General features: G+C 43.0%; 1 protein-coding gene across 6 annotated transcripts; it reads right to left on the bottom strand.

Annotated features, from left to right (window-relative positions):
• Positions 1 to 2,051: 2,051 nt before the first annotated feature.
• KLHL8 (kelch like family member 8) lies at positions 2,052 to 23,748 on the bottom strand. Of its 6 annotated transcripts, none has more exons than XM_017829322.1 (10): positions 23,697 to 23,748; positions 15,656 to 15,963; positions 11,879 to 12,427; positions 9,255 to 9,441; positions 8,410 to 8,553; positions 7,406 to 7,517; positions 5,774 to 5,942; positions 5,044 to 5,203; positions 3,861 to 4,062; positions 2,052 to 3,477 (listed from the first exon to the last, which is right to left on the bottom strand). In XM_017829322.1, the coding sequence occupies exons 2-10, from the start codon at positions 15,860 to 15,862 to the stop codon at positions 3,354 to 3,356; spliced, it is 1,854 nt and encodes a 617-aa protein (XP_017684811.1). In that variant the 5' UTR covers positions 15,863 to 15,963; positions 23,697 to 23,748; the 3' UTR covers positions 2,052 to 3,353. The 6 variants fall into 6 exon arrangements, with proteins under 6 accessions (XP_017684811.1, XP_017684813.1, XP_017684815.1 ...); XM_017829324.1 differs by having other exon boundaries at positions 15,656 to 15,902; positions 23,697 to 23,746; XM_017829326.1 differs by lacking the exon at positions 23,697 to 23,748 and adding an exon at positions 21,471 to 21,557 and having other exon boundaries at positions 15,656 to 15,902.
• Positions 23,749 to 23,964: the final 216 nt, after the last annotated feature.

Raw genomic sequence — 23,964 nt, 5'->3', positions numbered from 1 at the left:
TGCAGGCAGGCGTTCCAGTGGAATCATTGTCTCAGCCGATGTTTAAACAGGAGGGAAGTCTCCAATCTTCCTGATGGGACTAATAGTGCATGTATGTATTTTGTTTGCATTTTAAAGTATGCAAGTATCACACGTCGCCTTCTAAGATACTCACAGCCAAGTATTTTAGCAGGATGTCGAATCCAAAGAGTTTTGCTGCAAGCATGGCTCTATTAGGAATGATGATGCCGTTGGGGAAGAGCAGTACTTAAAAAGGATTTGTAGCTGTGAAAGTATAACCAAATGACCACAATCCCCTTTGAATGGAAATAACATGGTGTGAATTTACGATTCTTTTGAAAGGAGGTATTTCACAAAAATTGAAACAAACACTAATACATGCAAGGTCCTTGCATCATTGTGGCATTATGGTATGTTCAGGAAAAAAAACAAAAACAATCAGAAATTACTATTTCAGCGTAGCGATCAGAAATATAACTTAAAGGAAAATCTTTGCCTTTGTGCCGATCTTCCATTCATAGAACTGTCCAGATTAAACTCTCCGTAAGACACAGCTGCCCTTGGCAGTGGTATGGTTTGGGAGGTTTCTGTCCAAGTCCCGAGGTGAGGAGCAGCACTGTGTGAGGGTGCCTGTTGGGGCCGCAGGGCAGCGGAGATGGGGAGGTGGCGTGTCCCAGAAGGTGGGGTGGGTGGCAGCAGGGGGGCTCGTAAGCCGTGGCTGCACCCATGTGATTGGAGATACACGGCCAAGAGGGCTGGTCAAGAGTGGTCCGAAGTCTGACTGTGCTCCGGCCAAAAGAACATGACATCGGTAAAATCAGTGGGTCAGAAACCCGTGTGATTAACTGTGACCACACTTGATTCATCCAAAATGAGTTTTAAGTTGCATTTAAAGGATGTACTAACAGGCATCTTTGGGTTTACAGTTTTCAAGGGAGAGATCAAGGCTTTCACATGCAGGAAAAGGTCATTAACATCAGCAGAGACAATTCCACACGGGATCAGATGTGTATCATCCTTAGATGCAATGATTTCCTGGCCCTGAATGTTCACAAACTTTAGTATTGCAAATGCAGGGGCCGCTCTGTCCCTCAGCATGGACCAGGGAGGGTATTCCTTTGTCATCATTATCCCATTGCCAGTACTGGAAGAAGCAAAATGAGTTTGCCAGTGTTAAATCACAACAGCTTTATGTGCAGGTAGGTAGTTACAGTTTGTCACCAAAGTAATCCTGCATTTTTATTTTTTTTTTAATACTTTGACATCATTGTCACATTTCTAGCAGTAGTGTTTCTAAAAACAGTTCCACACAAAATATTTGTAGCTCTGGTGCCATCTAAGATTAAAAATGTGGACACCACTGCACTGGCAATAGGGTTGTTCCTTGTAAACCTGCTTTGCAGTTTTCATGCCAGTCCTTAAGGATTCACCTCCAAAGGCCTGAGCACGGGTGTTGGGGCAGGGCTGCGCATTGAAATACGACTGAGATGTCTGTCTTGGGATCCTGTTCAGACCTACTTACAGCCACAGGGTGACAGCAGAGCTCCTCCCACACAGTACAGAATCCCAGTGCCTTTGCTGTCACCTTATTTCCCCCTGGACACTTCTCCCTTTGGTGCCTGGAAGGTGACTACAATCAGTGTGCTCCAGGCGTGCATTACTCACATGCTGCCCTCAAGGGTGCTCCCACTGTCCCACCAAAAGGAGAAATGTAGCACTGCCAGGCTACTTGGTTACACAGTCAGTGTCACTTCGTAGAAAACTTGGGGGGTTTTTGTTAGCCAGGACACCCATAGAAAAACCCATCTGGTCTGAGAGAGAGAACCTGCTTCCCTTCTTTCCACCCCTCCTAATCAGGTTAAGAGCCACAAGAGTAACCACAGCCTTGCAAGGCAGGTAGCAGGGTGATACAACTCACAGCTGTAACACAGGGTTTTCTCTGCTGTCAAAAGCATTCTGTTGAGAATTATACACTGCAGAAACCAAAAAATGCTCCATATTGTAATGTTTCCCAGCAACAGCATGCTCCAGTCATACTACAAACGAGGTCCTTTGAAGTACAAATGTTTATTGCAATGTTTCATTATTTACAGTACCATTCACTGTGTCCCTGGGTGCTACCAAAGTGCAAGCCATTTTGGACAGGACAGCTAAACCATGGTAATTCAGCAGCAAAACACAACTGCGCCTTACGCTCATGCTGTCCTGCCTCTTCCCCAGGCCTGAATGCAGAGAAGTTTGCTGCTCTCCCAGGTCACTTGGAACAACCTGGTAATGTGAAACTTTGGTCACAAAGGATTGTCAGTTGCTGATCTTTCAAGGTGATGCAGGAACAAGAATCAGCAATCTTTCCAGCTGGACTTTACTCGGAATTCAGAGCTTCTGATTGCCTAACGAGATGTGTTTGTATGCAGGACTGTCAAATTCCTATTTCCATTTTTTACGTAAGTACTGGTTTATTCCCAATTATTTTTTTTCTGATTCTCTTTGGTTTATGTAAGCTTTTCATCATCTACCTGTTTTGAGGCTATCTATCTACTTTCTTAAAAGAGCCAGTACCTTGAGAATTACCAGTCGCTACTGGATACTGATACTGGTTGTGTCATCTCCTAGAGTTGCATTTAAGGGTCTTTACTGCAAATTTTATTATGCACTTCCATTTCATATAAAAATGTGGTATTGCAGTGGCTAAACTCAGGGCAAGAATCTTTTCTGTTTTCTAACACGTGTATTAGCTCAAGAAAGTAGTTTGAAAGACAGTTCAGACTGAGTTCCACTGCTGCCAGCAGTCCCTTGGGAGGCAGGCAGTGAACTTCTCTGCCTCAGTTATTTTATTTTGCACCAGGGATGTCATTACCTTCTAAAATTTGAGATGCCTTGTGTTACAAAGCTCTTGTACAATTAGGAAATGTTTAAGACTTCATTCCAGAAAATAAGTTATATTAAATGGCACTCAAGTCCTCCAGGAAACATGTAGCAGGGCTGTTGGGTGAAGTTCAGCAGTAACAATTTCTGCCTTCTCCCCATGCCTGCTTTACAGTTCCTGTAATAATGAGTCCCTGCAACAGCTGCCTCAAATGATTCTGAAATTACAGCTTCTCAAAAAGGGGATGATTGCAGCTCTTGGCAGGTTTTTTCCCGTGAGTCACACTTTTATTCCATGTTATCACAGGCTTTTCTGTATCACTATTGATAAAAAGTCACCAAAAGCTTTACAGCTGCAGAAGGTACCATTTTCACAAAGAAAATGTACTGGATTGATTTCTTAACCTACCATACAAAAGACAGTGTTTAAAAGCTCTGCAGTGCTTCCCTATTATCATTCCTTTGGAATTTGGAGGAGGCGGCAGAGCTCACATGCAGTCAACAACGTTGCTGGATCCTTGGCCCACATCCCGGATCTGGCTGCTGAGACAGGAGCACACGGCCACGCCTGCCCCTGCCCGGCAGTGTGACACCGAGCCCACGAGCTCCCACCTACGGAACGCGGCAGAGGGGAAAAAAGAAAAGTCAGTTCCTGTCCTTTCTGAGCAATCTGAAAGTATTTATTTTCTGTGTCCGAAATTCTTTTACACAGCCTAGCTGTTTGCCCTGCACAAAAATGCACCCCAGTGGCTTATTATTTCCCTGTAGATTGTTACTGAATGAACAAGGGATGCAGAGGAGGCAGAGGAGGGAGGAGGTGCTTAAATATTTACAAGAACAACCTAGTGGCATAGGCAGCAGTCCTATATTGACAGTCATGGATATTACTCAATTACCAGGAAACAACAGCTAGACTCCTGCTGCATGCTGTCATGTTGTTTTCATATAGGCAGACTTCAGTGTCTTACTAAGCCAAATAAAACATTTAAAATTACCTATTCACTATGGGATCAAATGCTTCCACTGTATTCAGGTACACGTTGCCATTATGACCTCCAACTGCAAAAATCTTTCCCATCAGTGTCGCGATGCCAACACCACCCCTTGGAGTTGTGAGCTCTGCCACATATTCCCATTTGTTACTGCGTGGGTCAAACCGCTCCACCGAGCTCAGCGGGGAGTTGTCATCAAAGCCACCTGCAAAGAACCATCACGTTTATCCATTTTTAGCCACTTCTGGTGCAGGTGATGCCCGGGACTGGCATTATCAGGCTACTCTCAGTGTTTGGGGGTACTGTCCAGCTCCCTCTTTACTAGAACTTTCCAAGCTCCTAAAAATTAATCTAGCAGCTCTCCCTCCTGTCACTGTACAAGCATCGCCCAGGGCGACAGTTTTCTTCTATTCAAGTTGCAAGAGTTCTAGTTCTATTATTTTTCTCCTTGAATTCATCATACTTACAATGAAACAGCTTCCCATTTGGAACAGGAAAAAACCCAAATACCAGTAAAAAGATGGTCCCAATCTTAAGTTTAGTTTAGTTTATGCAAAACACAGTCTTGCAGAGTTCTCAAGTTACAGCATTGACTAATACTTCAGTAGGAAACACAAATTCCTCATGTAACACTTCGGTGATGCTTTCCCCTTGCTGGGGCAGCTCTCAGAGAAGCATTCTGCTTCAAACCTTTGTAAGCATTTATGATAGTACACAAGGCAGAGCTCTGCAACTATCACTATGGCACACCTACCTGGCATCTTGCTCCCTCAGGAAAGCAGGTAAAAGGTAGCGCACAGGACAACAGGCTGTGGAATAAGCGCGAAAAAGCTACTGTTGTCTACACTCAGAACACAACTAAAAAGCTTTGAAAGTGTGTGAACTTAAAAATCATTTCCTAAAAGGAAACCCAAGATTAGTGAGTCTAAGAGGGTTTTCTAATATAGACATATTGTGTTGAACAGTATAACCCTCCTGAAATGCGGGTTAGCAACTGCTCTTTTATTTCCTTGCTAACACACCTTTGTTTAAGTGTGTCGTGGTTGTACTTGCTCTCTTCTCCTGCCCAAGAACACCAAGTACAGGTCAGGTCTATCTGTTCCCCAGTTCCTCTAGCAACAACAGCTTCTTCCACAGGCCAGTACTTGGCAGCACCAGCACTACAAAATGCCACATCCCTACTCACCGACAACATACAAGCAGCCATGGAGCTCGCTGACACCATTCCCAGCTCTTCGCTGACCCATCTCTTTCACTTCTATCCACTTATCCAAATGGGGATCATATTTCTCCACACTGGAAAGAGATGCTACACCATCATTGCCCCCCACAGCATAAACGTGGTTCTGGAAAACAGTTGTATAGGGAGAGATTATTAGTAATGTAATTGTCTTTACTCAGCTTTCCATAAGCAATGTTAAAATTATAGGAAAACTTGGTATATCCACACAGTCCTAGTTATTTACTTTATTTAAGAATTCCAGTAACAGACTTAATTATCGAACATAAATGCCATCTTCCAATTAAAGAAGAGAAAAAGCTATGTAATGTTGCAGCTATTTTGCAGAGCATATATGGCAACAGAGGGTTTAAAGTGCAGATGCATTCGGTACCTTTAATCATAGTGACCATGCCAAACCAGACTTCTGAGTGAGACAGGAAGCACTAGCCACATGGTTAGAAGGGTTCTAATACTTGCTCCCAGTACCTCAAATACTGTTGAAACAGTTCAGTTTGATGTATTATCCTAAATATCCTCACCTTTTGCACAGTTCCATAGGATTTTGATGACCAGAGGTGCTCAGACCCACCAGCTGCATTTTGTTTAAGATCTCGTGTTCTGCCTTGTAGAAGCAGATTTGAAAAGCAGATCGGTTCCTCAGTTGGCCCTGACTTGGGAGTAAACAGTCACTTACCACCAGGGCCACGGAGCCGACTCCTCCCCGGGGAGTGTTCATGGGGGCGACTGTGCTCCACCGATCGGAGTCGATGTCGTACCGTTCCACGTCGCTGAAGCAGGTGTTGTCATCCAAACCTCCTATTGCGTAAATGGGGCCGCCAAGGGAGGCCAGGGCGATTCCTCTCCTAGGAAAACGACAGGATCAACACCTCAGCGCAAATCCTCGAGGAAAGGGAATGACACATCAAGTGCAATGTTACATGACTGGCACCTCTTTCAAACCGTTGGGAAAAAAGCAATGAAAATTTAAAAAGTGAAGTTTGTAGTAAATAATGTAGCTGGCCCTCTGCACACCTGTGCCAGAGGGGCATGGAATACTGTTTTGACCGAATGTCAAGGCCCAAGTCCCAAGGCCCAAGTAGAGGCCCAAGTCCTCTACTCACATGCTCGGATATCTGAGATGGTCTTAGATATTTGCTTTCTCTGTCTGGGTACTGAATTTCACACCTCCGATTTTGTTTGTTGAATCTGATGAAGAACCAAAACCTGCTGGTTTTAACTTTGTTGGTATAGCTGGCTTCTACAATTTGGGAATGATTGAAGGGGAATATTGGTACATACTAAAAGGCAAACCTGTGCTAGATATTAGATGATTGAACTCTAGCAAGATGTAATCAATATTTCTTCCATTCTGATTTTTAAATTAAGTGTTAAAATGGTTCTCAGGTTTGTTTCTACTGATCTACCAGCATGAGAGTACAATCGGTAGTACAAAATTAAAAAGCATTGTCTAGTTTCTGCTTTAACTACCAAGAGAGATGATTTACCATGTCCTTGGGAACATTCTTGTCTCATTATACAGAGGGCAGGTTCACAGATGGGCGGGTGGGCAGGAGCAAGGGAGGCACAATCTTTGTACAGAACAAACATTGTGGCAATATCCTGGGCTTATCTTAAATTGCCTCAACAGATAACAGACACCATTAATGATGGCAGTTGTTTTCTATTTTGATTAAAGCTACAAAGCACTTAGCTGTGCTCAGTATGCTCCTACTTGTACAGGATGCTTTTAAAAACAACAAACAAAATGGAATGTAGAATTAAGTATGATGGTTTAAATAACAGCAGAAACAAAAAAATTACAGATCTGTGAGTCCAGTAACTCCTTAAAAGAATCTTAAATGTCAAAAGGCAAGAAAAATCCTCAAGTGGACTTTCAGTGGTTTAGTCCTTCCGGCCTTTTGAGGCAAAAACATAGGTGGCTACTTATTTGGTGGGCAGTATTTCACTTTTCATGTTATGCTGGCAGTTATCTTGCTCATTCTTAAAAAGAGCAAAAAATCCACAGAACCAGTTCATCAGTTTCAAGTTGTTTACTGGGCATAGCAGAAAGGCCCTTGATACCAGAATATAAGCATAGCTGGAGTAGAACAGGTTTCTGCTCCAGAAGCCAACTCCCCCCAAAAAAGAAGAAAAGATAAGGATAATACCTTTATAGCACAAAGCTCCAAAATAGGGAGAAAAATTCCTAGAAATAGTAGTTTGAAAACCCGAATAAAGGCAGGGCAGACATGATGTTTCCCAGGATCAGCAGGAAATGATATATCACAGACTAGGACTTAAATTTTGGATCATGGGACACATATACCTCTTTGTGTTCATTGATGCCTTCATCATCCACTTGTTTGTGAGAGGATCAAATACTTCCATGCTTCCTAAGTGTTCATTTCCATCATGTCCACCTACCGCGTAGACTTTACCTGAACACATACACATCTTTTGATATAGAGAGTGCTTGGCAACATTTCAGTTTTCATTTATATAATATCCCTGTCTATGTGGAAACAAAGAGCTCAAATAACGGATAAACTTTCTAAATGTTTTCGATATCAGAATTTAAGTAAGTATGGACTTTATATATTTATATGCTGTACTCAACCAGGAATCTGTTCTAATGAGGACTGGCTGACTGCTGTGTAAGGCCATTTTTTATATGTGGATTTATAAAAAGTAAAACCCCTGTTAAGGCAAGGGGGTATATACAGTTCATAGACTCATAGAATCATTTGGGTTGGAAGGAACCTTTCAAGGTCATTTAGTCTAGCCTCTCTGCAACGAGCAGGGGCATTTTCAACTAAATCAGGTTGTTCAGAGCCCCACCCAGTCTGACCTTGAATGCCTCCAGAGATGGGCATTTACCACCTCTCTGGGCAACCTGTTCCAATGTTTCCCCACTCTCACTGTAAAAAAATTTCTTCTTCACATCTACTCTGAATCTACCCTCTTTTAGTACCATTACCCCCTGTCCTATTGCAACAATCCCCTACTAAAAAGTCTGTCCTCATCTTTCTTGTAAACTCCCTTTAAGCACTGAAAGGGCACAATAAGGTCTCCATGGAGCCTTCTCTTCTCAAGTCTGAACAGCCCCAACTCTGTCAGTTCATAATAATGTCTTTTCAGTAAGTATGGCCTTAGATTGGTTCAGAACCAAACACTACTTCAGGAAAGAAGCTTTACTAAAGTGAAGAATATTCAATAATTAAGCAAGCAAAGTAGTTTACTACTTGCACAAGTAGTAAGAAGTACCAACTCCAGCAAAAGGAACAAAAACAAGTGCCTTTTGAATGGGGTTGCTTGAATAAGGTTACTGACCTCCCACAGAGATCACACCCACGTGCCTCCTCCTGCTGTTCATTTCAGGGCCGAAGAACCAGTTGTTCTTACTGATAGAGTAACACTCAATGCTGCGAAAGGGGTCACCTGATCCACCTCTGCCCCCGACACAGAACAGCACACCTGAAGAAGACAAAACAGGTTTCCAGAGAACTAGCAGGAGGATGGGGAAAAAAACTGTATAGCAGAGCAAACTGAAAATTACATCGTTTGGGAGAAGTTGTATTTCACTTCAAGGGCACAGTCACTGCCCTGCATAACTGCATACTGGATTTTGGCCTTTGCTTGGCATGCTGCTATGGCAATTGGCTATCTATGCTCTTGCAAACACAATGTATATTTTAAATATGCTTTTTTTGTGATTTTGCTTAAGGAGATGAATACATTGTTCGTTAAATATAACAACGTACAAACGAGGATTTGCAGTCTAATATTCATCACTCACTTTTGGTGCAGGTTAGTCAAAGACTTTAAAAGTTAGCTCAGCCTTACACCAAAAGATAACTGTCCACTGTTTTTGGTATAGCTTTGAACAGATTGCCTGGTCATAACATACTTAACAGCTCTAGCTTTAATACAGATAGAGCCAATCAAGATAAATACATGCTTTAAAGAAAGAAAATGACTGCTAAAGTTCTGCTAGGAAAATGCAGCACATTATCTAAATACCAGAATGGCACATAATGTCTTTCCCAATTTTGCATTAACTCATTAACAATCCTGGATACCAAACCATGCCTACTTGATACCAATATACCTCCACAGATGTGCTGCCTTTCCTCCACACCACTCCCTACCGGATAACCAGACACACATTTAATTACCAGCAGTCTGCTTCCTTGGTGTTGTGCGAATGGAGTACTCAAAGTCAGGCACTGCCCTGCTGCTCAGGTGAAGGTGGTAGTTTCTTGCTTCATCCAGCAAATCCCTACATTTTAGATTCTGCTTGACAATCTCTTCCTTTGCCACAACGCCCATAAGGAAACAAATGGGCAAGAGAGGCAGCCGTACCTGACAGGAATGAACACAGTTGGAGAAACTGGCTGAACTGGCTGAGTCTCACCAGTCACAGTGACGCACATGTAACAGATGGCAGCTCCTGGGCCAGCTGGCAGCCCCACGCTCCTCACTGAAGAGAGCGGCTTGCATGGTTTTTTCCCAGATAACAGCGATATGAACAGTTCTTTCGAGTGACAAATGTTTGCTACAACCATTTGCACTTAAGCAACAGCAGAGAACTGTCCCTTGGCCCAGGCTGTGTGGGAGAAGTGCAGCTGCCTGTGCTGCAGCTGAACGTGCCAGGTGTGATGCAGGCAGCACCTGTGACTTCACCAGGGTAGCCTGTGTCAGGTTAGTCTGCGGAGGGTATGAATTTTTGGGACACTGCTATGCTAATGTAAGGAGGGCTTATGCTAGAATGGTTCATTTTCTTTGGCTGGCAAGTCAAAAAGGAAACACTGTCAGCATGACCTAAGTGCCTATGAAGTACGTATTGCTAGCGCAGTAACATCTTTCTTTGACGCAGACTTGACAGACTTTGAGATTTTAAAAAAAAACGTTGAGAGCCAATTGTTTCCTTCTCTAAATCCTTTCTGTCATTTATTTCAGCAAACCTTTCATTTTTCCTTGTGAGAGAAACAGTAAAGAAGCATATGAAGTACAATCAGGGGCACAGGTGGGACAGGTGTTAGTGGGGGGAACTGAGGTAAACCTCCACCTGTTTTCTTAAGGTTTGGAGTCAATGCTGCCAAGCAGCTCTCAGTTAGCTCAGTGGTGAAGTCCAGTATCTCCAGGACTTCTCAGAGCAGCAGGATGGTGTTGTTATATCACTGACAAGTGTCCCTGCCTCCAAATAAGCATGTGTCTCTACCAGTTTTTCCTTACCTACTTGCTTTCAGTCCCACTTCTTCCTTTACTTTGGCCCGGCTTATTTTAGGCTGCTTTAAAGCACCACCGTAGCCCTGCTGACAGGCTCCTGAGGTTAGTGATGTGGTAAGAACTCCAGGCTGACACACTCAGAACCTGATTATGACAGCAAAACCCATAAGGCTGATTATGATGTGGATAAAAACTGTTGATAAGCCCAGTCATGTTTTCCGCTAGCAATAATGTCCAAGTCAACTGATGGCTCCATATACTCTGGCAAATAACCCATCTGTACAGGAAGGGGTTTACTTTTTTATTGCTTCAATACAGATTCTGGTTTCAATACTGGTATATATATATATATATATAGATAGATAGATAGATAGACAGATAGATACTCTGGTATCAATAGAATGAAGTTGTTAATCTCACGTGATAGCACAACTGGGCAATAAAACTCTTTTTTAATATATATATCCCCTGTAAATTTAATTATAATGCACTTAAGAAGGGCTTTTTGTACCAAAACCCCCATGGTAGTCTAGATGAAACTGAAGGTTTTTGGAAGACAGTTAATAAACCATCTTTTACTAGGAAATGTGAAAAATGACACATGAAGACACTGACAGCAGCATCTTAGTGGATCTCTCCTCACTCACATAACACCAGTATTACCAACTGAGCCAAATGCAAAGTATTCAAAGTGACAACTGAAACCACACAGCTGATCCTACTAAGACACATGGGGCATTCTGCAGTGCATAGCATGCACCCCAATCCTCCCCAGCACAGGTTCCCCATACCTGTCTCAAATATTGTATTTTAAACTCCATAACCAGCATATGTGGAACTTGAATAACTGGAGTACCTAATGCTTTGACAGGAGGAGGTCTGATGGGTGTCCAAATAAGTTCAGCTGAATGACCTTTTGATACCTGTGTTTCTTTCAGAAGCAGTGAACTCGCATCAAGTCTGGACAACTGAACTGCCAACTCCTTTTGACTCCTACAGATAACCAGTGCTACTCTAGCGAGCATTAAAAGGTCTATCATGTTTCCTGGCCTACTTGTAGGGCTGACATATCTTAGCCTTTTTTTAATTAAACACATGAAATATTTTAGAAGCATGATTTGATGTGACATGTCTCTGTTACAGTTTTACTTTCCTAGCCATGTAAAAAAACTCAATAGTTTTGACTCCTTTCTTAAGTACAAATACATGCCAGCAAGGGCAGTAGTTTCAGGCTGTAGGACTGTCAAATCAAGAGAAGCAATGGCTTGCTCTGTTTCAAGTAAATCTAAGACGTTTCTGCTCTAGCACAGATGTAGCTTTTTGTTGACTCCCCCCCCAGCCGTGAGCACAAAGTGAGTACTCTTCTCTGTACAGAAACAGGAGAATACCACTTTTTCCTGATATTCCAGAGATCTAACCTGCTTCCATGGTCAGCTCACCACTGTGAACACCAGATGAGGCACCAACAGCTGAGAACATTTTTCGTCTTGAGATCTACCCAAGTGCAAACAGTTGATTATACAACTAAACCACTGACGAGACAGGCACGTGGTGCCTCGGTCTGCCCTACCTGTGCAAGTATTTCATCCAGCCACATGGCGTGATGCTGTGGATTGGCCAGCAGCCACTTGATAGCAGCATTGTAAACTTGCTTTTCATTTTCAATATTTAGGTCACTGGAGGACAGGAGTTTATGGAGGTGCTGCGGTGACACGCTCACGAAGTCCTCGCACTCCATGACCTCCGCGAAATGCTCGCAAGCGAACTGATCGGCCATGTCCATCAAGTCAATGCGGTTGTGGCTCTCGGCAAACGCCCTGACTGCCAGGCAGTTGGAGGGGTGGAAGTGCAGCTTCATGTATTCACAGCAGGCCTTTGCCACCAGTTCCACCTGCAGAATGCAGGCAGCGTACAAGAGGGGCTGGACGTTGTCCACCGTCAGCGTGAGCCGCGAGGAGTACGCGAACTTCACCAGGTCTTCTATCGCGTCGCCGTCGAAGTCCCTGATCTCGATCAACTTCTGCTTGGCCTCAGCCATTTCTGAAAGAAACATGGCTCTGAAGTAAGGGATGACACAAGCTAGAACCAGCTTGTGGCAGGAGATAAGCTTTGAACCGACCTGAAAAAAAAAAAAAGAACAAAAAAACCCTCCATTTTACTGTAATGTCAGTTTTGGCTGTGAAAAAGATGAACGGTTAAGCTGAAATAAGAATTCTGGACTCGATGTGCATTAAGCTACTGTATTTCGTTGAAACAAATTAACTTCACTTGCCCTGTACTTCTGGAATTACATCCATGTATCCCAGGCAGATCTAAGTTGTAACTTGGCCACCAGAATAGCGCAAAGCCATAAAACAAGGAAGCAGCAGCACTGATGCACTAAACTTGCCTTTCTTTAAAAGCCACATGAAGCATCCTTAGGAACACTCCAGATGCATCTTGGAGACAGAAGGAGACTGCTAGGCACTTGTTTTACATGTATTCAGAGACTTTAAGGGGGAGAAATTGTAAAGTGACATTTTTAGACTACTTAATTTGAACTTCTGGACTTTTACTACTATCAAGAAATTGATAATGATCTTTATAGTAGCAAATTTATGTAAAACCACCGTAATAACAGTTATTACAGGGATTATTAAAAGTTACCAATCACTTCAAGATTTTTAGAATCTGTTAGCCACAAAAGATAGTATATCCCCATAGAGACAAGGTATTTTTCAAAACTCTGATCAGAAAGCACACAATAGGCTTTTCAGGTACTAAATTCTAGAATTCAGTTACATTTAAAAAGAATGTAAATACTGAAGGTAAATGAACAATCCACTATTTGTGTTAACAGGAGTGCCTTCTTACAGCCTTTGTCATTCTGCAGTCTGCACTACCATAAAAGTATGGCTCAGTTAAGCAACCATTTTCCCTGATGGACTAAAATTGCGTCTTCATTTTCAGATGAAGGTGTTACAGTGACCTGTCTTGCAATTTAAAAAAAAAAAAAAAAGATACTAAATTAAAAAGGGTAATTTGGACCTTTTTCTAGTTATGATTCAATACACAACTGCTCTAACCTTTTAAAAAGTGTGTATGATCAACACAAGTGTAAACTACCTGGTAAGCAGTGAGTTGAGTACAGAAAGCAAAGACATGTGAAAGAGTACACAGATTAAAAATGAGGCAAAGATGGATGGCTGAGTGTGATCAAACTAGATCACCCCAGAAGGAACAGTTCAGACCTACCAAATGAACAAAAAGCAAACCAACAGGAGGAGAAAAGCAGATGCTATCATCTGACACTCTCCGCCCTCTAACAGCCCTCTAACGCTGTTCATATGACAGCAGCAGTACAGTGAAATTCCAGGATTTAGCTCGTAGGAGCAGAGGAAGTCTCCCTGTGTGCTCCCACGGCTTATCACTGTTACAGCATCACTCCAACTAATTACAGTACTGATGTAAAAAGATCCCACCACCTGGTCTGCTCTATCAGGCAAAGCTCCCAAGCTATTCTCACCTTCACATATTTTTGTTCTGCCCATCCTCCCACTCTCTAATTAAACCTTTCTTTTGAATTAAATGGCTTTATTATGTTACCCAAATCTGCTTAATATTCAAATATCTAGCATATTCTTGGTATTTTGAAATCCGAGTTCCCCTTCAGTTATTAACTATCATATTTAAGAGCCAGCAATTGGTCTGACAACAGCAATGCCAGAATTGCTATCACAGGTCACACACAAAAGCAGAAAGTTCAGTAGAGACGTAATTATTCTTAAAACATGACAAATGCCTGAGCGCTACAAAAAGAAAAATCAAGCCCTCCGGAAAATTCCAACTCAAGATAACAGTTACCAGCTACATGAGAATCACTGATTTAGGAAGCTGTACAGTAAGATGTACATGGGTTGCTTTAGCCTTCACTGGAAGATGAGTCATGCAATATAATATTCTTAAATAACCAAAGTAGCTCCACATAGATAATACAAATGAGCATTAAAACAAGCCTAACTCGGGGGAAGTTAAACTGCAGCCACAGTAAAGTGTATTTTCCAAGCCAAGTTTCCCTAGCAGGAGTATACATTTAACTATGTTTATAAAGTAAGACTTTCTGCCTTTTTTTCACAAGGGTAGGTGGAAAGGAAGGCAGGTGAGTATGAGGTCAACAAGAAAAGAGATGAGGAGGGTTGTTAAAGAGTTCTGACGTGGACCTTCTTCCCCAAAATGCCTTTAAAATGACTGATGTAAATAGAGCTGATGATGAGTGCTCAGCCCAGTTGTTTCACGGCTCTCAAGCTACCCTAAGCAGCTTCAGCATTGTCATTCAGTGTCCTGTGGGCACTGTTATGAGCCACTGGACCTACTGCACTGAGTGCCTGCTCGGTGCCTGGTGACAGGCAATTTAGTACCTGCTGTGAAGCAGAACAGGAAAATGTTCTTGCTTATTACTCCTGTTGTCCACTGGGACAGAAGGGAGAAAAACCTCTTCCTCTCAGAGATTTCCATTGTTTCCCAAGCATTTCAGAAAGATGAGATGCCTCCTGGAGACCGGGTTTACCAAGGACACACATCTGTCCAGGATTTTCCCAGTTCATATCTAACAGTCAAAGTGGCAGGCAAACAATTGCTCCTAAAGGCATCCATTATCATTTGTTCTTGGTTTAGGAACTATGCTCCATCTCTTTTTCTTAAATCTTGCACTAGTAAGATGTCTAGCTAAGCAATACCTAATATCTGTAGGCGCTGGCACCCACTGTTATGGATGCTAGATACAAATCTATTGGGATCAGGATATAAGGAACATACAGCTGAGTTACAAATAATGCATTAAAGCAATGCTATGCAAGAATCATATAACTTGCTGCTTCTTCCTCCTCCTCCTTTATTCTTTGATCAGCTGTAGAACATAATTGTCTGGGGTTTTTTTCTTTTTTTTCTTTCTTTCTTTGAGAATGCTGGAAGTCAGATTTGTTCCAGAAATCCTGTTTGCCGGGAAGGATGTAGCAAAACAATACAGAATGCAGAAATAAGAGATGGAATTGGAGATGAAAGTGAGTTGAGAACAAAGAGGCTACAAGGAGCTGAAACTGCACAGTAACATACTGATCAACTGTGGGACCTTGCTTAGAAGGCAAGTTGGATGAGGTCAAAGTCATGCACTTCACCTTAAATGTTTCAATTTCAGCTGTAAACCTCCTAAATAAGAAAAAAAACATCAGCATATCTAGAGATGCCTCGTATCCAACAAGTATTCTGTGGCTTCCACATCCCTACCCAAATTCACAGCCACCTCCAGCACATTTATTTGTAGCTTTATCTTCAGAGTGTTAAATGCAATGGATGCGTGACAAGTTATCACCTTCAGTGTAACATCGCAGAGCTCTCCAGCTTCAAAGAAGTGAAGAAGAGAGCTGTGAAAATCCTTCCAAGCCTCATTTGCCTCAAATACAAAGACGTCATCTTCACCATCACTGTTGGAAGGCCTAGTTTGCTGCTGTTGCTGCCGCCTTTTTCCCTTTATCAGATGTTGTTTTGCCTGCTCAGGGACCATGGATTCTGAAGCCATTGGCTGTTTTTTCTCTCACTGCATGAATCTTCAAAAACTCCTGCCAAGACAAAATCCAGCCCATCGAAGTTAAGTCCTAAAATGCAGTTCTGTCCACCTTCCTGTTTAAAAAATAAAAAAAAAAAAAAGAAAATGTAAAAAAAAATTACATTAGGTAATGCTACTACATTAACACTTTGATTACATGTTATAAATACTACTTATGATCTTACTTGGGGAAGGTGAGAGGAGAAGGGGCAAAAAAACCCAACTCAGAGTCAAGAATCCTATGAAGGTACCTTTAGGAAAAGCCATTGTTTGTGAACTTGTTGCCCACACTTCTTGAAAAAGACATGAAAAAGGCAAAGATGTATCATAGAATCACAGTTTCTGTTGGAAGGAACCTTAAAAATCATCCAGCTCCAACCCTCTGCCATGGGCAGGGACACCTCCTACTAGACCAGGTTGCTCAAAGACCCATCCAACTTGGCCTTGAACACTTCCAGGGATGGGACATCCACAGCTTCTCTGGGCAACATGTTCCAGTGCCTCACCACCCTCACAGTAAAGAATTTCTTCCTAACATCTAATCTAAATCTCTCCTCTTTTTTTAAAAAAAATCCCCCTTTGTCCTATGACTATCTGCCCAAGTAAAATGTCACTCTCTCTTTTTTATAACCCCCCGTTAAATACTGAAGGTACTCGAGAGTATATGGAGTAGCATGTTCTTCTCTCACACTGGCTAGATCAGGTTTTCACTTTTTTAAATTAATTTATGATGCATTCATTCTTCATTCTACACTGAGAGTTGATGATTGCTGTAGTTCAGTGATTTCCACTCATGGACTCTGGCGTTGCAGGAAGTGGACTGACCAAAGGAACAAAAAATTCTTCTACAATAAAAATTTAACTCACATGCTTGGGAGCAGAACTGATTTTCCTCTGGGCTATTTTGAAAGTGTCCATGTCTCTTACAGAATTTACAGCTCTTCATGCCTCAGTACCAGAAAAAAGCAGGAAGTGACCTGAGGCGACCATACTCATTTCTGCTGTGGGTCACAGGGCTGTTGTCAGCTCCGTGTCCTGTGTGGTGGACAGGGCTGGTGGCTGCACTGGGCCAGGCAGGTTAAAGCAAGATCAAACATCCCTAGAGTATTTGCCTGTGGTGCTTTAAGCAAGGTAAGTATTACCTTTAAAAGTTATCTAAGAGAAAGACCTTAATTCTTCTAAAACCCCAAACTCGCTCAAAGATATTACGGACCATGGGATATTTATACAGTTTATAGCAATAAATACTTTTTTTCTGCTGAAAACTTAGCTTCCATTATGCCAGATTTGGCAAATTACTATACTGAACTGTTTTTCTAGTTTGTTAGGCTATTTTGATTCTCAAATTAATCCTCCACTACTGGTATTCACCACCTTTGCTTTGTTTAACATGCCCTTCAAGGAAGTCACTACTAGCATTGGGATATGAAGCTTCAAGCACAACCTCCTGAAGTTATAAAAATTAATATGGACAAACAAGAGGAAAAAAACAGAGAAGCTGAAATGCTGTACAAGGGTGTTGAAGAGCATATTGTGTCATTCCTTCATCTCTAGCCTACACTTCCAGGGAACTCATGCTTATTTTGGTCTTTGACTGACACTCTCACTTCAACAACCCAACAATTTTTACAGCGAGCAGAAGCACTGCTTTCGACTGCCACTGACTCCTAAATGATAGTTCACAGCTCCCAAGTCATGAGGTTTTTCCATCTGACACATATGCTACATTTATCCTCATGCTTTAACTGCAATTGCACATATACCTTCCCCAATTATTCTGTGTCTCATTATAAAAAAAGGCTGATGGCTGCATTTTACCTGCTCTGGGTATGCCACTGTGAACACCAATATCAAACCTGTGAGTCTTCAGATAAATCAGTGCTGTTGGGGTCAATTTTTTTATGCTATAAATGAACTAAGCAGTAACACATAAGCCAAACACAACTGATTTTAATCAAAGCTCTTCATCCAAATCTGATGCCTATAGCAAACAAAGCTCTTGGAGATGCTCTGCCCTGTAAGAAAAGAAGTCGAGTGCATATTTGGATTTATATATTTGATACATACTAAGTACACACTTGATACTGTAGGAGAAGAAACTGGAAATCACACCAGAGGAAACCAGTGCCATTACTGAGGGACACAGCCATAGATCACATGGATGAGGGAGCCCCCAGTATTGCAATATCAAATATGTGGATGGGAACATGAGAGCAAGTCACTTACTGCTCCTCAGGTAAAAAGAAGTCTCTGCAACATGTCGAAAATAAACATATAATATAACCTTAGGGAAATATTCAGATAGCAGTAGTCTGACACACTTCAGTTTTCTTTTGATGAGACTTTGTGACAGATAATAATATTTAAGATAAGATTTTAATTCTTCCCTCAAGTCACCAACTTAGGAGCATCTCAGTCATGCAAATCTTTTTAGATACGTATCCCCAAAATCCTCCACTGGTCTTAATTACAGTATCTCACAGTTTGAGTCTTCAAACAAATCATCATCTGCTATGGAAAGTACCAGCTGCAGCCATGTTTCATTTGCAGAAAATACTGGCTTGGGCTCATCTGAATGTTTAGCTGCAGGCATTTTCTGTTCTCAGATTTTAAATGAAAAAGAAATGAATTTTAGTAGCACTTGAATCAAGATACTAAACTCTGGAAATCAGGAGGTCACTCTGAAGTCAAGCAGGTCAGTGTATTTCAGCTCCACAAACAAAGAGAGAAGAGCCATTTACAGATCTGCTCCCCAAATCATCAGTAATACAACCATAACATCCAGCTACTTGAGGTTAGTTTAGAACTGGGTGAATGCCACACATACACAGTCCTTCCTCTCTAGAACAAACTACTGCCATGTGTTTCAGAACTTCAGTAACCTGCTCTCTTTTTCATGTTAGAAATTAAGTATTCCAGCCTTAGTACAGTTTAGTATTTTGACAACATTAAGAGTGTAAGTGACCATCACAGGAAGTGACTGTCTAAGGAAACTAAAGGAAGTGCCTCATTCATAAAATCATGTGTTATTCCTTGTAAACAATTGCTTGACACTTGCCATGAAGTAGCAACTGTCTGAATAAAAAAAACCAAACCACACATTTACAGCTCACCATTGTTTGCTGAGAGCAAGTCAGCAATTTTCTTGTTTAAGTTAAATATTTAGGTGATGTCTGCTGTTCTCGAGAGTGCAGCTGTTCCAGACCCCAAAGTTCATGTTCTGGTTGTTAGGGGTTCTGTTCGTGTTCTGGTCTCCAGGCAAGGGACTGAGGATCCCCTCTTCCCTATTCCTCAAACTTACAAAATCAAACAGGGATGGGGGGGTCAGAGCACAAACACATTATCTTATAACTGCTGCAATTCAGATAACAGTAACATCCTAAAGTGAAATGATTTTGATTCAGACATTCTAGTTCAATCTGAAACTGAATCAAGTGTAAAATTACTCATGTCACATAAAGTACTTATGTTCACGAGAGGTATAATACCTCAGTTTTGAAGTAAAAAGAAATTGTAGACATTGGACAGTGGCAGGACATGGATAGCATTGCTCTGTTTTCCCCTATCATGAAATTAAAACCCCAGGAATCCTGCCCAACAAGCCAACCTAGATGTTGGAGTACATGGCCCGCTTCCCCTGCTGGGTACCTTGGGACACAGTGTCCCAGAAAGACAGGCTCGTCCTTATTCTTTCTCTGACACATGGAAGGAAGACACTTCTGTGATACAACACAAACAAAAAACCAAGACTCCCAGTATAACCAAAACTAGGCAGCATTCAGATGAGAGGAATTATGATATCTGTAAATCCAATGCTCTTTATAATCAGTGGTACTGAAGCCGGAAAAAAAGGGGGCAGAAGTCAAGGAGAAATCAAGACACAGATGAAATTTCACCAACTACCCTGTACGTAATTTTGCTTACCCACCCACAAGACCAACTAAAATCGCACCATGATCTGTACAGAGCAGAGCAATCGGCCTCACTCAGAAAACAAAAAGGCTTTTTAATTGAATAAGATAAGAAATTTGCCTTTTGCAAATGCAAAGTTTGTAGCTCCATGAGCAGGGAGGCTTTGGAAGTGACTCAAGTACAAACAGAGACTGCATGCATATAAATATACACAAGTTCCTACGTGTGGCCGTGCAAAACTACCTTGTCTGATAGAGAGCCTGTGAGTGTGTGTGGGTAATGAACCGCTGGTGCTGCTGACCACGAGGTTAGATAAGCACAGGCAGGGACAAGATCTTCTCCAGTTTGATCCGGCCAACAGAACAAGTCAAGCTGTTGTCTTGTTCTAAGAAAACAGGAACATTTGGAAAGTGGGCAGCTGGCAGAGCTAAGGAAGAGACAGAGGGAGAGAAGTGGGAAGGGCAAGAGGCAGCTGCAGTGCAAACTGCAGACAAGCAGCAGCTCTGGCAGGGACTGCATAAGCAGCTGTTCACTGTTCAGTCTGGTTACAGATGCATCATCAAGAAGGAACATGGGGGAAAAAAGGATAGACAAAATACTGTAGAAAATTCTCAGCGCTCTCCCCTTTTCCATTCACCAATTCCGTCAAAGATGACGTATAAACTTTAGAAAAAACTGTTCAGATACCCATGCCAATTAGGTCAAATCAGACAAGACTTGATGGTTTTCCCAAACATGAGAAAGTTCAAGTCACATACTGTATCACAAACCTAAGCCCACTGTACTTTTCAGCAGAAAGTTATTCAACAGAAAGAAAAAAAAAAAGTCAGAAACCTCACATCTAACTGGTTTAGCTTGTTTAAAACCACTAGATTTTCTTTTGTTGAAATTCATAAAATAGATCCTTAGACAACACTAATATACAATTTCTAAACCCTTTCAGCATTTCAAAGGTTCTTTGTAGCACAACCTGACATTATTGTTTTGTGTTGTTACACAGGTAGTTCAGCAAACACTGAAATGGGCACAGCTGGCACCATCTTTCATCTGCTTCTATAACCAAAACCCCACCAGTGCTCCTTCTTGGAAGTCCCCACAAGGACTGCTCTTTCTTGGAAAAATGCAACAGAAGAGGTGCTTTGTAGAGCATGAAAAGCACAGTCAGATAAAATCTTATTTTGGAAATAATTCTGCCTAGCAGTCCCTTAAGGCTGTTTTGAGACAGCATCTTCCCTGTTCCCTTCGATTGAATGCTCCAGGAAGTTCTATTGAGGTTTAATCCCAGTTTCCATCAAACATCAGAAAGGTCATCTGTCTTCTGGGATTTATGGAATGACAGGCTGACAATTTTGTTCAATTTTCCATTATGAAAAGCAACCAACCAACCTAATATGCCATGACTTATTTATGCTTGATTTATTTTTGCTTCAGAACAACCAGCAAAATCCCTCAGAAGCCACAAAACAGCAAAGGATTCTGCTTTGCAGATACAGGTATAACTAAGATGTGGTTTATTTATGCAATGCAACCTTGGGAATACCCAAAAAGTAGAACACAAAAGAAAAAAACATTGCAAATCAGTGCAATGGGAGCACAGTGAGGTGTTGATAGATATACTAAAAAATTAACTAGCATATTTCATTCATAGGAACACAAAACAGACCCTTACCAAGGGGAGGCACTATTGTCTTCTCTGATGGACCTGATTAAAAATAGCAATAGTCTAATGGTCTCCACGGCAGTGTTTAGTTCAGCCATCCCTGGGAAGTATTAACAGAGAGCAACATTATTTCTAAGTCATTTGCCAGCTGCCCTTTATCCTGGGCATGTAAATTAAGGCATGGTAAGCAGCAGAGCATTCCAGAGGTGCAGCCAAACTGTTTCTCATACACCCACCACCCCCTTCTTCCCAGAACTCTCTGCCTTAGTTGCCAACCATCATCATATTCTCTCACCTAGAGCTGAAATTCACTGAGGCTGCAGCCTCATGTTATACACTCACAAGTCAAACAGCTCAAACCACAAAGCAATATCATCTTCCTTTTGTTCCAGAGCTGTAAGGCTCTTCAAAATCTGTTTGAAATCAAGAGGGGGCAGCGGTAATACAAGACAAAAGGCTTCACAACTCAAAACGCTACAACTACTGATGCAGGAAATTATTATTATGAAATCTGATCCTTGAAACCTGCTGGGAAAGAACCAAGGCACTGGCTAATGTGGTACTGTACTGTCCTGTACCAAATTACTGGCAGTCACTACACAATGACCGTGTGTCTTTGTGTGACCACACTGATTAAATTTGCTTTTACAAACAACTGGCCAACTAGAAAACTGGATGCCAGGCTAGTGACATGCTGCTAACAATTTATAAAACAAATGAGGTCATGAGTATAGTGCACAGAAACCCCAGGCACAATCTTGCCATGTAACAACACAGACACAGATTATAGGGGAATCAGCATAAACTGACTCAAAAACCTCAGACCCAGCTGCTTACAGAAGGTGTCTGAGCCTTCTGCAGCGTCACCTACATTACAAGCAACCAAAGCCACACGTGACAGGCCTGTTGTGGTTTTAGTTTAACATTTGATGAGTTATTTTACCTGCTGTGGTACTTTTCTATAGTCACACGTGTGATTTGTTTCTTGACTGCACTTCCAGAAGCCTTTGCAACAGGCACAGAAAGCCAGGTATCTCTGAGGTTTTTAACTCTTTCAGCTGCAGGATATGTAGGAATGACTTAGGCAAAGGAGGTAACACAGATCACAGAATATTCCGAGTTGGAAAGGACCTACAAGGATCATCGAGTCCGACTTTTAAGTGAATGGCCCCTAAGGGGGTCAAACCCACACCCTTGGCATTATTAGCACTGTGCCCTAACCAACTGAGACATTCAGATCCTATGAACTAGGAGGCCCTACTAAGTTTGTGAACTACTTCCTTTTGGATAGTACCTACTCTTACGGATAAGAATCTGATTAACTGATACCTCCCAGCATCCATCAAGCAAATGGCTTGAGTGGAGAAGGGAAGGTGGAACCTATCAAAGCAGGAAGGAAACCGAGGCAGGCAATATCAAGAGTTAGAGGAGCTGAAACATCTGAAATTCTCATTTATTTGAGAAGCAAGGAGAGGCTGGGAACTCCTGAGGCTCTCCCCAGTACCAACAGGCAATTTCTTGCTGGTTTTAACACAAGAAATATTTGGCTTGGAGTAAGCTTAGCGACTCGTTATCCCTTACAAGATGTCAACGGAGAGCCGGTCAGGGCACCAGATCCTCGGGCTGTGGTCTCTAAATGGAGCGTCTCGAAACGCGTGGAATCCTGGCTCAGTTAATTTTTTTAATTAATTTTTGTCTCCTTCTCGAACCGTGTGGCACTGACGGCTCTCTCTGAGGGCTGCACGGCAGCACAAACAAGCCCCCTGACGCCGAGCAGAGCCCACCCCGGGCAGCGGGGCCGCCCATGCACTGCCTGGGGCACAGCCCAGTCCTGGTAGCGATTCCAGGTTAATCGGAATGGCTCGGCTTCTCTCCCCGGCGCCGGGAGCGGCCCTCCCGGGAGCGGCCCCGCTCCGTCCCGCCCCGGCGGCGGTGCCCGAGGGGTGAGACCCCACGGGTGCTGCGGTGCTGCGAGGACGGGGAACAACCGCGGCACCTCCGGCGCCGAGGCGGCGCCCGGGACACCTGAGGGGAACCTGAGGGCAGGGGGCGCGTTACATAAGGGCAGGGGAGCCGCCATGGCGGCGGGCGCGGTACGAGGGCGAAGGGCGGCGGGGGAAGGGCCCGGGAAGGGGCTGCAGCCCTCTCACCGCGGAGGAAGAACGGGAGGTGGGAGGTAGGAGCCGGGACCCCCCGGGGCCGCCCCGCTGCCCGCCCGCTGCCCGCCCTGCTCACCTGCGCTGCTGCCGCTGCCGCCGCCGCGGCGGGTCTGGCGGAGCGCCCGCCCGCCCGCCGGCAGGGGGCGCGCCCCGCGCATGCGCCGCGAGGTGAGGGGGGAGCGTGGGGGGGGGCGAGAGCTTCCCGCCTTGCCGGCCCGCCCAGAGCCCCGTGAGGGGAACGGAGGGTGTGCTGTGTTCGCTGCGCGTTGAGTGCGGAAAACAAGACTTTCCAGGCCCGTCGGGAAACGGAACGCAAAACTGGCACACGAATAAAGACACCCGAG

Source organism: Lepidothrix coronata, unplaced genomic scaffold, assembly GCF_001604755.1.
Source record: "Lepidothrix coronata isolate B3197 unplaced genomic scaffold, Lepidothrix_coronata-1.0 Scaffold162, whole genome shotgun sequence".
Classification (NCBI taxonomy): Eukaryota; Metazoa; Chordata; class Aves; order Passeriformes; family Pipridae; genus Lepidothrix; species Lepidothrix coronata.
This window is presented reverse-complemented; position numbering and strand designations above follow the sequence as displayed.

What these genes read in the sequence shown, in the direction of transcription:
- KLHL8 (XM_017829322.1), bottom strand. Translation starts at nt 15,862, where the DNA reads ATGGCTTCAGAATCCATGGTCCCTGAGCAGGCAAAACAACATCTGATA. An exon ending in TCGGCTCCGTGGCCCTGGTG is followed by an intron (nt 5,204 to 5,773) that starts GTAAGTGACTGT and finishes ACTGTTTTCCAG; the next exon opens with AACCACGTTTATGCTGTGGG. An exon ending in TGGCTGCTTGTATGTTGTCG is followed by an intron (nt 4,063 to 5,043) that starts GTGAGTAGGGAT and finishes GGTTCTTTGCAG; the next exon opens with GTGGCTTTGATGACAACTCC.